We start from the raw sequence: 15,479 nt of genomic DNA on the forward strand, positions 1-15,479 counted from the left end.
TGGATAAGTATCCTGGGGAGTCGATACGGCCGTCCGACTCTTGCGGTGGTCGGGCACTCACGTCACAGAATAACAGGACATGAGGAATGGCTAATTAATAAATCAACCAAGATGACTCGAAGACGAAAAAAGAGCCCTCGATGTCCTTTTAGACTCTAGATAAGCAAGAAAACTGGCCACAGAGTCACAGTACAAGCGTCCCCACATCCAGCCCGTTTCTCCATCAATCTAGTAGAGGATCCGTATTATTCTAGGCTTCCATCTTTATTCTCCCGTCATTTGACTCGGAACCGAATCCGGGGGACCTGGACTAGTTAGTCTCGACACAATCTCGATGCTACTTCGGATCAATGTGATGTACTGTTCTTGCTCCGACCTGCACGCGCAATTGGTCTTTCTTTCTCTCTTTCTTTCTGTCTTTCTTTCAGAGTCCAAATGTGTACGCAGATTCAGACAATCATCCAGTGCATCTCTCTTTTCCCCCCTCAAACTTCCCGGGCGTCAAATTCGTCCGATCCCGTTGGTCGAAACGAGCGTGTCGGGTCCGGTTCTTCCTAGTCAGGATTAGAACATCGGGTTGTCGGGCCCGAGGGTTCCTGTTATGGATAAGCGCATGGGTTTCTGCAGCAAATCTGGTGGATTATTCAGCACGGACAACCCGAAACGGCATTTCGGAGTCCCGAGTTACTCGATGGGGATGTTCTTCACTGCTCCAACTAAGGCTGCCTGGGCCTTTCGATTCGTATCCCATCGTTGCAAGGGATGGATAGGCCGAGATTAAGTACTTTAGTAACTATACGTTATGTCGTAGTGAATTAACTATTATTAGTCCGTTACGTACTCGTTAGTAGTTACCTAGTTAACCAAGTTAACCACCTCGCACTGTCTAAGATCTGATCTTGTCTCTTCTAGAAGATCACAGTGGTCTTTATTTATTTATTCGATGGCTACTTGATATGGAAATTGTGATATTGATGCTTCTAGACCGCGAGATTGGCACGATCACATCTCCGATTCCGATATAGGTCTGAAAGACCATTCTCTGGGGTGGATAGAAGACTGACTGATATGGTTTCATTCTATATAGGAAATATCATCATTCAAGTGAACGTCATTTTCAAACATTGTCGTGTCGTGGAATCAAGGGGTATTCATTGAGTCGGAAAATGGTCATAGCAGATATACTGTGCTGTACGTATCAAACATAAAAGAGACATGTCTTCATGCACCCATGTGGATGAACGGTGCCCACGACAGCACGTCCTTACTCCGAGCCACTCTTGGGCTCAGTCGGATTCTCTGAAGCGCTTGGTGCAGGCAATAAGCAATGTCATGACAGCGGGAAGTCGAAGGGTCACCTAGCCGGCGCCCAATTTCCTCGTAGAAGAGCTTAGCCACTTGAACGGCGGCTTTGTCGCTGGTGTCCCAGAGGGTTCCAACTACATGCGGGAACCCAATCAGCTGGAAAGCACTGGCGACGTGGATGATTTCGTCCATGAGTTCCTCCGCAGAGTTCTCCGCCGTGGAGCAAGCAGATAGGTACGCCAGACGGGCGTCGTCGTGGTTGAGCATCGAGATCTCTCGAACGGTAAGCCGCTCAGGATTTCCGTCATGGCCGGGTGCAAGCAGCAATGCCGCATCAGAAGGATTGTTTGGATCCGGAGACCCGTGGCATGCAAAGTGAATGAAATGGTGTCGGGGGAGTTCACGCAAGATATCCGTCTTGGACGGCATATCGAGGACTGTATATGTCACAGATCCCATACTTCTCTGGATCGCTTCAATCTCATCATGTGTCTTCAGACTAGGCTTGCCCATGGTCTCAGGCACAGGAACGATTAACATCTTTACATCTGCGTCCGGCGGGGAAGGTCGCTGTCCTTTCTCGCGGGAGAAGCGGAGTCCTTTAAACGTGGGCGTGTAGCTGGAGATAACGTAGTCCATAGTCACAGACTGCTCATCCCCAGCTGCGTGTAGCGGAAACAGACCCATATACCCGCTGGCCACCCACCATAACCGCGGAACATGGTGTTCAGGCTTGGTCGACATGAGCCCCAAATGTAAGAGAACCGGCCGCACCGCTGCTTCCCACAACCACTGCATTATATCCCGGAGTTCTTTGTTCCGTTTTGCCTTGGTGCTCGGCTTGCCACGAGATAGCCGTTCATTCCCTACCAGACGTGCAGCATTGCGTTTCAGTTCATCCAAGGATAGGTCAAGAGGGATGCTAACAATACCCCTCTTGGTCGCAATCAAGGCGTCGCTTCGGTATTCGGTAACATTGAACGCTGCTACAGGGCCTTTCTGGGCAAGTTCGACAAAGTCGGCCGCCGATAATGGAACGCGGAAATGCTCAAACCCGGAGATAGTCCGAATCTTCTGCTCAATGGCTTCAAGTTCCTTCATACTCTCCGTCCGTCGTGAGATAGCATTCGAAAAGTTAGTCTTCAGCCCTTGGAAGTTCAACGATCCGGGGGTTCGCTGATGCTTGAGCGTGTCCGCACTGGGTGCCATGCCATTGCCGGACGGAAGCAAAATCTGTCGACGCAGTTGTATGTATTGATTGTACAGCAGCGGGTCAATGCGCTGCAAGCCGGATATATCAGCGCGTAGATCGATGGTCAGACTGCCAATGACGCCCCGGCCAGCTTCCAACATCTCGACAGCCTCTGCGGCCGAGCCGCCCGCCTGGAGCACAGCAGATGCAGCCAGTGATGAGAAATTGGTCATGTTCTTGATCAGGTGTTGCTGGTCATCACGATTCAACCAGCGGGGTACCAACCACGGCAAGAGCTGCACAACATCTCTGGCTACAGTCGTAGCCTTAGCCCAGTCCTCTTTCCTAACATGACAGTCGAAGGCGTTTTGGCCGGCCTTGATGCGATCCAGAGGCGGCGCGTTGTACTGTTGAAGAGCTTCGGTAAAAAGAGCGACGGGCTCTCGATTGCCAGTGATTATCTGCCCCCCTTGGACACATGGATCCCTGAGCAAGGAACCAAGGTGATTTAGGTACATTGCACAGTTGGGATGTCCCTGGGGGGCTGCATCGACTGCTTGAGAACCCTTCCGAACAGCTTCCTGCAAGTCAGAGAGATGACCCTGACTCCGAAAACGATCGAGAAGCCTGCAGCTCAGATTATGTAGTAAAACAGGACGGTCCGGGTGACGGTAGAGAATCATGTTCAACGCCTTTTGTCCGAGCAAGATTGCTTCGTTTAGGTCCGCAGTAGATTTAGTCTTGAGGAAACGAGCTCCAAGATGAACACTCAGACTGTTCAGAATGCTGACGCGAATCGGTTCATCCTCTCGAACTATTGCTGATGCTTGTTGTCCCATCTCGATCGCTCTGTTGAGATCACTCACAGTGTCCGTTCGTTTGTAAAGGCTACCGAATTGATTGCCAAGAGTGTATAGGAAGCTGACTCGGCAAGGGTGGTTGAAGGGAGTTAGATGAACAACCTTCTGCATGAGATAAATTGCTTCTTGCAGATCCACCAAGGCGCCAATTTGCTCAAACCTATGCGTCAGCTGAGAACTCAGACTGTACAAAAGCTCAGCACGGATAGGATCGTCCAGAGAAGCAATTGTTAGGGCCTCCTGACTGGCGCGGATTGCGGTTTCAAGGTCGGTCAACCAGCCGGTCCTCAGGAAGCTGATCTCCAGTCCGATGCTCAGTTCATTGAGGCAAATAGCACGGTTAGGATTGGCGCGTGATATCCCATCCATAGCTTTCCGAGCGAGTTGGATCGATTCACGGATGTCCGCCACGGCCTCGGTCTTCATATAACGGTCCCGTAAACGACGGCTCAGTGCACACAGATTGACGGACCGCTCGGAATCATTTACAGGTCCCAGGTTGATTGCCTCCTCGGTCATCCTAATGGCCATGTCCAGATCCTCTATGCTTCCAAGCGTCTGGTATCGGTAATGGAGGTGATTACTCAATGTTAGCAGGTAATCCGTCCGCGAAGGATGGTCGTGGGGCGTGGCCTCTAGAAATCTGGTCTGGAGCTCAATGGCTTGTTCCAAGCTGGCCACTCTCGCCGGGGTTTCAGAATGGTATCCCAACCGTTCGGCCAGATATACTGGGATATCTGCAAAATCACCCGCGTCGCTTGGGGTGGTATCCCAAGTAGCTTGTGCCAAGTAAGCAGAACTCCTTCGAGAGTCCATGTCGCTGTTTGGGCCGAACGACAGGGAAAGAGGGCTGTCTAGACGCTTGAAGATCATCGATTCTTGTGCCATTGTCGCTTGTAAGGCCTCCTCCTCTTCGTCATCTGTCGGATCTGGAGTCTCTATCGCATGAAGGTTCACCCCAGTACTATTGAGCCGATTTCCCAGTGGAGTATCCTGCCGTTCGATATGAATGGCTCCTCCAACAAGCTTGGTATCATTGGAGCTGTTGATTGTTTGCTTTGGCGTATCAAACGCATTGTCAGGCTCCAGTGCCTTCTCCAAGTCCTCGAAACTCTTCTGATAGCGGATCCCTAGATTGTTAAGATACTTGATCCATCCCTGACGACTCCCGCTTTCGAACTCTACTGGCTCCTGTGTAACTTTGATGGTCTGATCCAGACCGCCCAGATCTTCCAGTCTTGAGAATGGATAGCCTCGATAAGAGCTAGGACTGTTTGGACAGCTAGTATGCGGCTCATCGATGGGAGAGAATGTACTCGATGCCTCCACTGATCGGGAGCCTTCGGCTGATCGGTCGTCTGGGGAATCAGATTCATCGTCGAGTATTCGTCTCGAGATCGTGCGACTTGCAATAATAGCATGCTGGGCGAGCTGCAGAGATTCCGACAAGTCCTGAACCTTCCCTTCTCGCTCAAATCGCTCCCGAAGCCGCCTGCTGAGCTCACTGAGATAGGCTGGGCGCTCTGAATCTGAACATAGATCTACTGCCTGTCGTGCGAGTTTCACGGATTCATGAAGATGGTCTATGTTTCCGGTTTCGCGGTACAACCGCACAAGCTCGACGCCTAGGCGATCAAGGCGCGTCGCCTCCTGCACTTGGTCATGGCTGGTAAGATCCATGATAGCCAGTACGCGAAGGATAGATCTGAATCATAGCAAAGTGGTGGACACTCGAGTGGTAACACGCCGGCCTGGATTGGTGGTTCCCTGTGCGGTCCGGTCCGCGAACAAGAAAGAGCGGTTGCTGGCGTCGATTGGAGTCAATTGAATACTGTGAGCCTGTCGAATGGCACGAATCGCGTCTCTTATTATCATATACACAAGAGAGATAGCGATTAGAGTTGAACCCGACTAACACCCGGATGCCGCAATCATTGATCTCCCTCCCGTTTGACAGCATGCAGGGCGTGCGATCCAGGCAATTCAATTTCTGGAACTTTCAGCATGACTCACGCTAGCACTAACCGGTTTAAAGGAACAGCTGGTTTGATTTTGATCTCTAAGTCGCGATGAATCTGGAGGACTGACTGCGGTGATCAGGTCACTATCCTGTCCGTGCTTCGATATGAAACACGACGGTCCCTGTCAAAGTGCATCAACAACGCGCAAGATCCGCACCCGTGACCCCTCACACGGCCCCTATTCTGCAACTGTAAACATCGGGTGAAGTTAGTTGGAACATGTGAATAATTCGTTGAAGGGCTTCGCGATCTGTAGTCAAGACATTGCGCTTCCGCAAAAGTCGACCTTTCCACTGGCGGAGAGTCGACCTCTCTCATCTGAGCATCGAGATGGCTCCACGCTTAGCACTCGGCCATTGCTTCTTCTCCCATGATGATGTGGAGCTGGCGAGCCTAATTCCCAACATCCGGGACCCTGAACTAGATGCGATGGAGAACCCTTACCCTCTGCAGAGAAGCGATTATACGGTGAAAAGAGTCCACGACTATTCCGCCCTCCTGCGCACGCAAAGGACCAGGAAGGGCGAAGCCGTTCTGTCGAAAGTCGTCAAATTTACATCAAAAAAGACTCGTCTGTCGAACATGCACCTCGAAGCGCGAACGGGGTATATCTACACGCTGCGGAAGCCATCGGTCTGGTTTCGGCGACTCTGCGAAGATAAGATAATCCGACACTGGTTGCAAGAACAGATCGAAGATGGAAACGTGGTCCACTTCGTGGTTGGACTTCACACGCTCTTCGATGCGGCGACAAGCAGCAACGCGAATCTAGCCATGCAGCATTCCGGGGAGCTCACTATGCCAGTGAGCGATGCTGGTGGATGGTCCAATCTGTCTCATGCGGGCGACTTTAGTCTCTCGGGGGGGCAGTGGTATAATAAAGATTCCCAGAATGCGTGCAAGGCGCCCGGTGAACAGATCTTTGCGATTCGCGTGAAAAAGGTCAAGTTTCGCTTCTGGGATACCCATGACGTTGAGAACGTGCGTCTGGGCAAGAACAGCTACTGGAAAATGGCGTCGGACAACAGAAGCGCCACCGAGGACGACTCAGAAATCGTGGAGGCATTCTTGGACAAAGCAGAAAAGGCGGAATCTGACAGCGAAGATGATGAAAAGTCCGACAAGTTTCCTGGGCGACTGAGTGACGATGATTGGAGCGATGACGAGCTTTATTTCATCGACAGTGATGAAGAGTGAAGTTGGAGGTAAATGGCAAGATAGCCTAAGGACCCAGGGCGGTGGAGCTGCCACAACTTGGGCCATTTCGCAGCCTGACTGTGTTTTACGTCGAGATACGCACTATAATGAGTTCTATGTTTTAGTTATGAGCTGAGCGATTTGCTTCCTTTGCTTTGTACTGTACATCAAGTTATCTTTCCTTTACCCAGATGCGGATCTGCGCTATTTAATCCCATCTGGTTTGAGGTTTACAAATCTAACTACCTTACTTAACTGAACGCCTTCCAACCACTTGTGAGCTAATGCCTATTTTGTTATGGCATAAATTAGACTCTTAAAATTATTCGTCCATCTCCCTTCTAAAGGAATAATAATTTGCGTGGTTTATCTATATTTTATTAAAACTGTTCCGCGTTATTCAAAAATGCGAACTTAGGCATTGTTACCAAGCAATTTTGAAATTCTTTGAGGTCTGCAGGATTAAATGGATAAGTATACTTTGGTGTGAACTTTTCATCACCGGCACTGAGGAAGTGTTTAGTAGAAAATTGCAGAAGTAGCCAGTGCTAACTAACGTTGCAAGGCAGACCCGACGTTGCGTACGGGATTCTTTCTTTGGACACTCAGAGCTGGTCTGAATCTCCTTTTTTACCGTCATGACGATGTCGCAATACCATATACGTTGTGGTCCTCGCGATAGAAGGCCTGGAGTCTGCTTTGTCCATCAACCTGGTGATTTTACATCATTCCCAATGACACAGGTCTGCTAACCGTCTCAAATACTCCAGGCCTTGCGGCTGTACAAGCTCTCCCCAGAACGGAGAATCGTGCTGTCACAACATCAACTCGTAATCTACTTCGGTCTCTAGGCTCAGTAGTTGCCGTCTTCGAGTAGTTTTTATTATCCTGGTACCGCTAATGTCTCTGTGCTTTATAGGCAGTTTCTTCGTTGCTGATACGACGCTGAAAGGGGATGTGAAAGCAGAAAAGAAGCCATCAAGTGATAGTAGGGTCATGGAATCTTCGAGGATTGGGAAACAGAATATGTAAGAAAGAGACGGAAATTTTAATTCGTGGATGAATCAGCTGGCTAGGTACCTAGTCGATATCATGAAGATATTGCCTCCTTGTTAACAAGTGCGGAGGAAAAGGGGTGCCGTAAGCAGATATAGATATAGCCGATGAACATGAAACAATATTCTTCTAGATTGTTCATGCAATGCGCATGTTTATCACCGCATAATACCTACTGTAATCAATTATTCCATTGTTGTTTTGAACTAATCGACGATGACGTCGATAAACGCTGAAACGCCGAAATGTTCCTCCGAGCCGAGCGGACCGTCAGTCAGAAAGTCCGAACTTCCGGAGATTATTATTATTATCATTATCATTATTATTATTAACTTGAAGATCATAGAAATCTCTCCCTCTACCAGCAACGTCGCCTTTTGAGATTCGGTTATTTTACTTGCAGTATTTTCGTCGCTGTCTCTCTTCCGCTGTAGACATACGTATACGTATTCGGGACTACAACGATGAGAGCCGCCGTCACATCTGGCAGGCTGCTCCGACAGCTCTCCACCAGCAGCAGGGCATCGCCAGCAACACTGACAGTACAACGGTCTCGATTCCCGGGAGATGTGCCTAACAACGTGTGTCTCCTATGTCAGCATTGGTCTGGAAGTGCTAGAATTACGCGCCCGCAGGCCCATCCTGAGCAAATAGGGCGACGGTTTGCTTCCACAAGCAAAGACTCCGCCGCGACGCCCGCGTCCGAATCAAACGCGGATGGAGTTGAAGACAATGACTCCGTGGCTGGCATAATGGCCGTTAGTCCGGACGTCTCCAACTACTATAGCATTTTCCCCAAGACTCTCCCGAACGGTCCGCCGCCCAACTCTCCTTTCGACATCTCAGTTGCCGATCTTCGTCGCGAATTCCTTGCTCTCCAGAACCAGATACACCCGGATAAGCATGCCCCTGGCCATGCGAAGGAACGAGCAGAAGCCCTGTCTTCTCGCATCAATGAGGCGTACCGGACGCTGGCAGACCCGCTAGCGAGAGCACAATATATCCTCGCCCATTGGCACGGAATCGACGTGATGGCCGAGGACGGATCGTCTCAACATGCATTGGATCCGGAGATGCTGATGGAAGTGATGGATGTGCAGGAGACCATCGAGGAAGTCGGGGCTGATCCTCAGGCGGAAGCGGAGATTGAGCGACTCAAGGGAGAAAATAATGCCCGACTGGAGGAGACGGTGAAGGCGTTAGGAGAAGCTTTCGACCACGGCGACATAGAGGCGGCAAGGAAAGAATGCGTTCGCCTCCGGTTCTGGTACAGCCTCGCACAAGCCCTGCGGGACTGGGAACCGGGCACAACGGAGCTTAGAATCGTGCATTGAGTTGATGCGGATTTAAATACGATTTAGAAGATCGCTCCTCCATCGAGTATCAGCACCTTTTTTTTTTACCGTGAAAGGTGGCTGGGATCATGGACCTATTGCTGAATGAACGCAGCATCGGTGGCTGGTGGTGATCTGGAAGAATTTTCTTAGAACCACGTAGTTATATATAGCATGTATATTATGCCATATTTCGATACAGATCAGAATTACTCTAATAATGGATTCACCGTTTGATCTAGAAGGCCACAGCGAACAGGCCATGCTGGCAGACTAGCGGCATCTAATATGTAGGTTAAAAGGGATGAGGCGAAAACTCCATGTTTCGGTGACTAGATCCCTTCCTAATACTCCTATGGAAGCATTGCAGAGCTAGACCGGGTCGACTTGCGACAAGTCTAGGATGATTTCTTCTAGCGGAGGGGACTGGGGCGGCGTTTTGTATCATTCCGCCCAGTGTGAAGCTCTGGATATCTTTAGGATCAAGGCGTGTTCCAGCAGCTTTCCCCAGATGGGTTTCGTTTCTGCTGTAGTCTGAGCGCGGCGCCATTGTAAACGTCCCATCTGAATCTGACCGCAAGACACCAATGGGTCTGAGCAGTCAATGGCCGGTCCACCGTCGCGTCGTGGAGTATCGAAACATGCAGCAGCCATCACCGCAAGGTCATCAGAACACAAAGACCTGGCCCGCAATTGGGTCTCCAACCGTCTGGGTTTCGGGCAACAACCGGTGGGGGTCTGGATACGGACGAGAAGGAGGATCGACTGGGAAAAGCTGTCATTGTCTCTGTGTGTGTGTTCATGTCCTGAGTGCTGAAGGGAGATCGTCGAGAAGGAATTGGGCTGGTCAGTAGGTAGTGACGCAGGCCGCTATGGCACGACGGTTGAGATGCTTAACCAGCAGGTTCGCAAGACTCGACGGAGAGCCGTGATGTGGTTGAAATCCCCTCCAAGGCACGACCAGTTAACTCGTGGACGGGGCCAGCACGCCAGGAGTTTTAGATGCAGCCGTTTAGTGGAGGTGGCCGTTCACCACTGGCTGCCCTGTTGCGCTTACAAGACTCTGCGGTCGTTGGCATCGCCAGCGCTGCTCGCCCAGCAACCGCCAACGCCAGCGCCGGCATCGCCCATCATGTCCTCCCACGTAGCACCGCGCCTGACCCATATGAGTCGAATGCTCCGCTCGGGGGCTGGGGACGAGATAAGTAGGGGGCTGGAAGGCAAGATACAATAGAAAAAGAGCCGGTTGAGGGTCGTAGTCGTCGAGAGCAATCGACGAAAACCAAACAGCCGCTATATATATATATACACACGACCGCGAACGGGGAAAGCGGGATGGAGTCTGCTCGGGAGTACAACAGGTACGTTCCGTTACCTCTCGAGAGAGCAGGTTTCGATTGAGGAGCATCGACTGCTCCAGGTCCAAAGACTTTCCGTTTCCCCGTAGAGATCATATACGCCCACACAAGGCTCCTGAGGAATATTTGCTGACAGACTGACTCATTGACTGGTCACAGTATCGTCCATTCGCCGTCCTTCACTTTCCTCGTCGGACCCAACCACACCAGATTGACCATCCAGACTGCGTTGGCCAAACATGTCTCTAAACCGCTAGATCTGCTTATGAACAATGGGGAGACCCGTGAATCCAAACACCGTATCGCTGTCCTGGAGGACGAAGAAGTCGAGGTCTTTGTGGCATTCTGTGAATATGCCTACACCTGCGATTACAGCGTACCCCTGCCTGGTTCGGACCACCATGGGGGTGAAAACCCATGGAAGGGAATGTTCCGCTCGGAGTCTGTCTCCTCCATCATTCCTCCGCCAGTACCTACACCTCCCCCCGGATCGATAGGGACTCCCGAGAGATTTGACCACAATCCTTTCCCGTCGGGCCATGAGCCATTCCCGAGTCAGGGTTCCGGACTTGCTGTCGAGGGAAACGATGCTCCCACTGAGGGTGAGAGACACCCTCCCGCCGACGATGGACCAGGAGAAAGCTCTGAGCCAGGCGGCAAGAAGAACAAGAAGGGCAAGAAAGATAAAAAGAAGCAGCGAGGCCCCGGTGGCGTATCTTTCGATGAATCTGCACTGAATCTGACACCCCCTTCGACACCGCCGCCCGAGCAAAGCGAGGACTATGCTAAGCCAGCCGGTGTAGAGACTGCGGCAGCATCCTCTGCGATGGGGGAATGGTGGAATCAATCCCAATCAGCTGGAGGTGAGATGGTGAGGACAGATGAGAAGGAAAAAGAGCCCGAGGAGCAGCAACAGCAACAGCAGCAGCAGCAGCAGCCGCCTTTCCCCCCTGAGGCCTTGACTACATCGTTTGTTCCTCAGAACTTTAACCCCCTTCATCCCAAGGAAATCAACATCTGGGACGAGTTCTCCGGGCTCGATTATCCCTTTCAGAAGCCCGTGAAGGACATCTCTCGACTGGGCTCAGGACCAGGAGTGGACCTCCCATATATCCTTTTTCACGCCAAGCTCTACGTCTTCGCGTCTCGCTACTTGATTCCGGCATTAGCCCAGCTGTGTCTCCAAAAGCTTCACAAGGACCTGGCTACACTGTCATTTTCGGCCTCTGGCAATGACAACCAGAGCCAGAGCCAAGACTACAACACCATGATGACGATCAAGGCGAAGATGATCCTGGACCTCATGCATTACACGTACACGAGAACGACTCGCTATGAGCCAGTGCATCCAAACTCACCCACCCTCCTGCGGGAAAACGAGCTACGCAAGCTGGTCACACACTATGCGGCCTGCAAGGTCAGGGAACTTGCAGCTTTCACCCCGATGCAACTCACCACATACCCTGCGATTCCCGGCCTGGACGGCGCGGCCGTGGCGGGCCGATTCTCGACTGGCGGCGGCCTAAAGGACCTTCTTGATACCACGACCGAGCTGGCTTCAGACTTGGTCTTCCGAATGATGTAAGGATCTCTTGCCTGATTTCAGCCTGTTTGCCCGTTTCTAACGATATCACAGAGCATAAGCCAAAAGCATCTAGATAGCATGGACGGAGCGTCGGAGTATTCTGGTTGAAAACGTCAAACACTCATAACGAATTTCTTTGGTCAACATTTGCATCCTTTCTGCCTATACTATGAACCGGATTCTGTGTTAAACTGCCGTGCGTATGCATTTATACGGTCCGCATATTCACAAGCTCTTTTCTTTTTGGAATTTTTGGGTCTCGCTTTCTTGGACAATGGCTTTCATGACTCTTGATGATATGGCATAACAGAATGGCTGCCAGCCCCTGATGCATATTGGTCCTCTAATCCTTTTTTTTTTCCATGTATTGATCATATCTGAGGTGAATGCATACAACTTGCATCGTCCTATAAAATTTTGTCATTTTCTCACATGCAGATTAAGTGTAGACAGATAATTCTAGACTGCACAAAAAAGAAACTTGCCGTTACCCACCAGAAACCGAATTTTCCCGAGTCCAGGAGGCTAAAAAAAGTAATGTTCTTCCGCCTTATTTTCAACATGAGGGTTAGTGTGGTCTTGTCCGAAGCTTATTGTTTCAGCACATTTGTGTCTGTTTGAACCAAGACTTTTATTTTGTGAGAATTCTTTTCTCTCTTCCTGTGCTGAAACTGGTGACAAGGTTTCGAACGAGCACTTTTCTTTCTTCCAGAGCATGGGCCAGAAAACAGGACATCCATGAGGTATATGTCTTAACTTTTTTCAAGTTCAGGACTCAATTTTCCAAGAACGCAGATTCTAGTCAGGCCTTCATTAGTTATATGCGGGATATATCTACTCATAATAATCTAGGAAAAAGAAAAAGTGGATCGCTACAGATCCTAGTTCAAGAACGCGTTCAGCACATGTCTGTGGATCAGCGAGTGATTTGATCAAACTTGTCGACATATCCCCATTCCGGGATGGAGACCATCACATGGGTATATGTTCCAGGTTATCTCTGTGCAGCGTTGCATTGCCTACCATCAACGTGGTGGAACGAAAGAGAAGAAGGGGCCAGACTCTGATAGATCAGCAAAAAGCAGGGTTGATGCCGAGTATATCGGCTGCTTTAGCATGTTTCTGGGCCAAGGTCTGAGACGGGAGATAGACAGTTAGTTGGGACATGGGGGGAGAAAGTTTGCATCCGAGGAGTCGTATCATAAAGTCTGAATGGATAGACTTCGCGCGGGATCCCGGACCGATAGACTTGGTATGGGGGGTTTATAGAGTAAGATTCGGTGCTCCAGTGCCTCTGGGAGGATTTGTTATTGATCCAGTCCGCAAGCGGGTGTCTTTCACAGAACAGAAGATTTCACTGTTTCTTGGCGGATGGTATTTCTTGGATTTGACCGATACTCCGCTGGAGGGATCTGGTGGTCCTGGCAACAAGGTGTGACTGTATCGAAATGGAGGGCATCTGTTGAAACAGATACTGCCAAGATAAGTATCACTTTGTAGGTAAGTAGTTACTGAGAACGGAAATAATTACTATCGTTCTCGACTCCTTCTTCCTGGTCTAAGGAGAGCAACGCAGTGCTGCCATTGTCACAGACGCAATGGATGGCACAGTCAAGCCTTCACTGTTATCTAACAGTCAGTTGCTATGATGATCCAGAGTGGATTCTTGCACTTAACTATGTATCGTACTTATGTGAGTATGATTTATCAGTAGTAACTCTGGCGATACACGTCAGAATCCTCAAGAATGCCACGATGAGACAGATACAATGTCTTCTAGGCTGCAGGGAGGCTGTGTCTGATGACAATTTGATTATTCTTGTACTGTACTTTCCTTATCTCTGCTGGAGGGATGAAGTCGTTCTTGGCTTCTTGGCTTCTTGTCAGCTTGTGGCACCGCAAGTGGACTGGATCTCCGAAGTTACCGCCAAGTATTGGGCAGGACGATTGTAGCTCCTGATAATGCTGTCTCGAGACAAATTTGTCTGCCAAGAGGGAGTCTTGAGAGCTATTGAGCGAGGACATCTTGGCGACGGCGTTGCAATATCGCGTCAGGGGGCGCGGCGGGCATAAGCCGCACAACGTGGGCGATCAGGTTCGTGCGCACAATCCTCAGGGGAGAAAGGGAATTGCAGAGGCCCTTTCTTGAGAATCTGAGATAGGTAGTGGATGGCTGTGCAGCTCAAACAGGATCGGGACGAGCAATTGCCAAGGTGCGGAACGTCCCTAGAGTCGTGTTGATGTGATACTGCGCATTGCGGTCTTGACTTATTCGGCATCTATTTACAGGGACCCGAATGGACGAAATAATAAACTCAGTGGATATCCCGGCTATCACCACCAACTGTTACAGTCCACTAGATACTCTTCCTTTGTTCCCAGGCCGAAAGACGTTCTGAGAACCCGATAGCGACCGGGAATCTTGGCAGCGGGCTGCTTTCGTGGACGTGAAGATCATCCCGGGAGAGAATGCTTGGCGATGTCTTCTTCTCATGATGGTTCATGCCAAGCGGACAGTTGCGACAATCATGACCCTGCAACAGTGGAGAGACGAAGATGAGCCGGTCTGATCATGGCTCTTTCCGGCCATTATTCTATTGATATTATTGTCTGGCTTTGTCTTCGGCCATGGATATTGAGATCCGCTGAAGGCCCGTCTCTGTCGAAGGGGGCAATATACCTTCTGCCCTTGGAGGCTTAGACGTACACAATTTCCCGGGCGTGCCAAGGACAACGTTAGGATCAATGATACTCTATCGACTTCGAGATCCTCGCAAGGAGCACGCTTGCGCTGGCATGGCTGGGCTGCCAACGTCAGCCATTGTTATTATTGTCCGTTGACCGCTGCACTGCCGTCCTGGGCAAAGCTAAGCTTGTCGAGACATCGTCGTCACTATCAGCAGCGGAGGTTACAAGAAGAGCCTGCCAAGGTCTTGGAAGATTGCTGCGGTGACCCGCGTGAATGCATAATCCTGCACAATTCGTGGTCTATTCTAGGCAAAAGAGACCAGTATCCACGCATCTTCAGATCCTGCTCCCTCTTTCGTCCAACTATGTAACGCATATCCAGCACAGTCTCCCGTAGAACAAGGGCAAAATTACGGGGCCCGAAGACTCTAGTACATCTTGGCGGGCGGTTATCTGGTGGCTTTCTTTGGAACCTTCTTCCCCTGATCTCCAACTAGTCCCGAAGTTTCCTGTCAATCGTTCCCTTGGCGTCAGGCTCTCGAGTCTCGACGAACATCTGTCGGGTAGATAGTCTCTGCGGCGAGATATGCGTGCCACCATAATAGTCCCCTTAGTTTCGCGTATCCTTCCAAATGGCACCTTGCTGGGGAATGTCCGTGTCTTGATCTTTCGGGTACTCCAAGATCTCGATCCCTTCGGAGCTTTATAAAGTCCAGTCTGCTCCTTTCACTATTTACTTCTCCATACGCAGATCCGATCGCTGTTTTTCATCTCCTTCTTATACGCTTTATACACTGTACACACATTATTACCTATGACAATCGTTCATTAAATTAGTGAATATATTCATTTATCCAACGTCTTCCATCAGGGCAATAGGGCC

At 50.2% G+C, this 15,479-nt stretch overlaps 4 protein-coding genes across 4 annotated transcripts; 3 read left to right on the forward strand and 1 right to left on the reverse strand.

The window, feature by feature from the left end:
• Nucleotides 1-823: 823 nt before the first annotated feature.
• C8Q69DRAFT_243326 (CHAT domain-containing protein) lies at nucleotides 824-5,372 on the reverse strand. The gene has a single exon (XM_028626515.1). The coding sequence runs from the start codon at nucleotides 5,035-5,037 to the stop codon at nucleotides 1,222-1,224; it is 3,816 nt and encodes a 1,271-aa protein (XP_028486033.1). The 5' UTR covers nucleotides 5,038-5,372; the 3' UTR covers nucleotides 824-1,221.
• Nucleotides 5,346-6,826, forward strand: C8Q69DRAFT_243303 (hypothetical protein). The gene is made up of 2 exons (XM_028626514.1): nucleotides 5,346-5,401; nucleotides 5,458-6,826. The coding sequence occupies exon 2, from the start codon at nucleotides 5,709-5,711 to the stop codon at nucleotides 6,573-6,575; it is 867 nt and encodes a 288-aa protein (XP_028486034.1). The 5' UTR covers nucleotides 5,346-5,401; nucleotides 5,458-5,708; the 3' UTR covers nucleotides 6,576-6,826.
• Nucleotides 6,827-7,870: 1,044 nt separating this feature from the next.
• On the forward strand, nucleotides 7,871-9,228 carry C8Q69DRAFT_465052 (HSCB C-terminal oligomerization domain-containing protein). Its single transcript, XM_028630466.1, has one exon. It carries the CDS (start codon nucleotides 8,096-8,098, stop codon nucleotides 8,963-8,965), a length of 870 nt encoding a protein of 289 aa, XP_028486035.1. The 5' UTR covers nucleotides 7,871-8,095; the 3' UTR covers nucleotides 8,966-9,228.
• A 1,253-nt stretch (nucleotides 9,229-10,481) lies between these two features.
• On the forward strand, nucleotides 10,482-12,418 carry C8Q69DRAFT_243516 (hypothetical protein). The gene is made up of 2 exons (XM_028626516.1): nucleotides 10,482-11,904; nucleotides 11,960-12,418. The coding sequence occupies exons 1-2, from the start codon at nucleotides 10,589-10,591 to the stop codon at nucleotides 11,964-11,966; spliced, it is 1,323 nt and encodes a 440-aa protein (XP_028486036.1). The 5' UTR covers nucleotides 10,482-10,588; the 3' UTR covers nucleotides 11,967-12,418.
• Nucleotides 12,419-15,479: the final 3,061 nt, after the last annotated feature.

Source organism: Paecilomyces variotii (assembly GCF_004022145.1).
Source record: "Paecilomyces variotii strain CBS 101075 chromosome Unknown C8Q69scaffold_4, whole genome shotgun sequence".
Taxonomy (NCBI): Eukaryota; Fungi; Ascomycota; class Eurotiomycetes; order Eurotiales; family Thermoascaceae; genus Paecilomyces; species Paecilomyces variotii.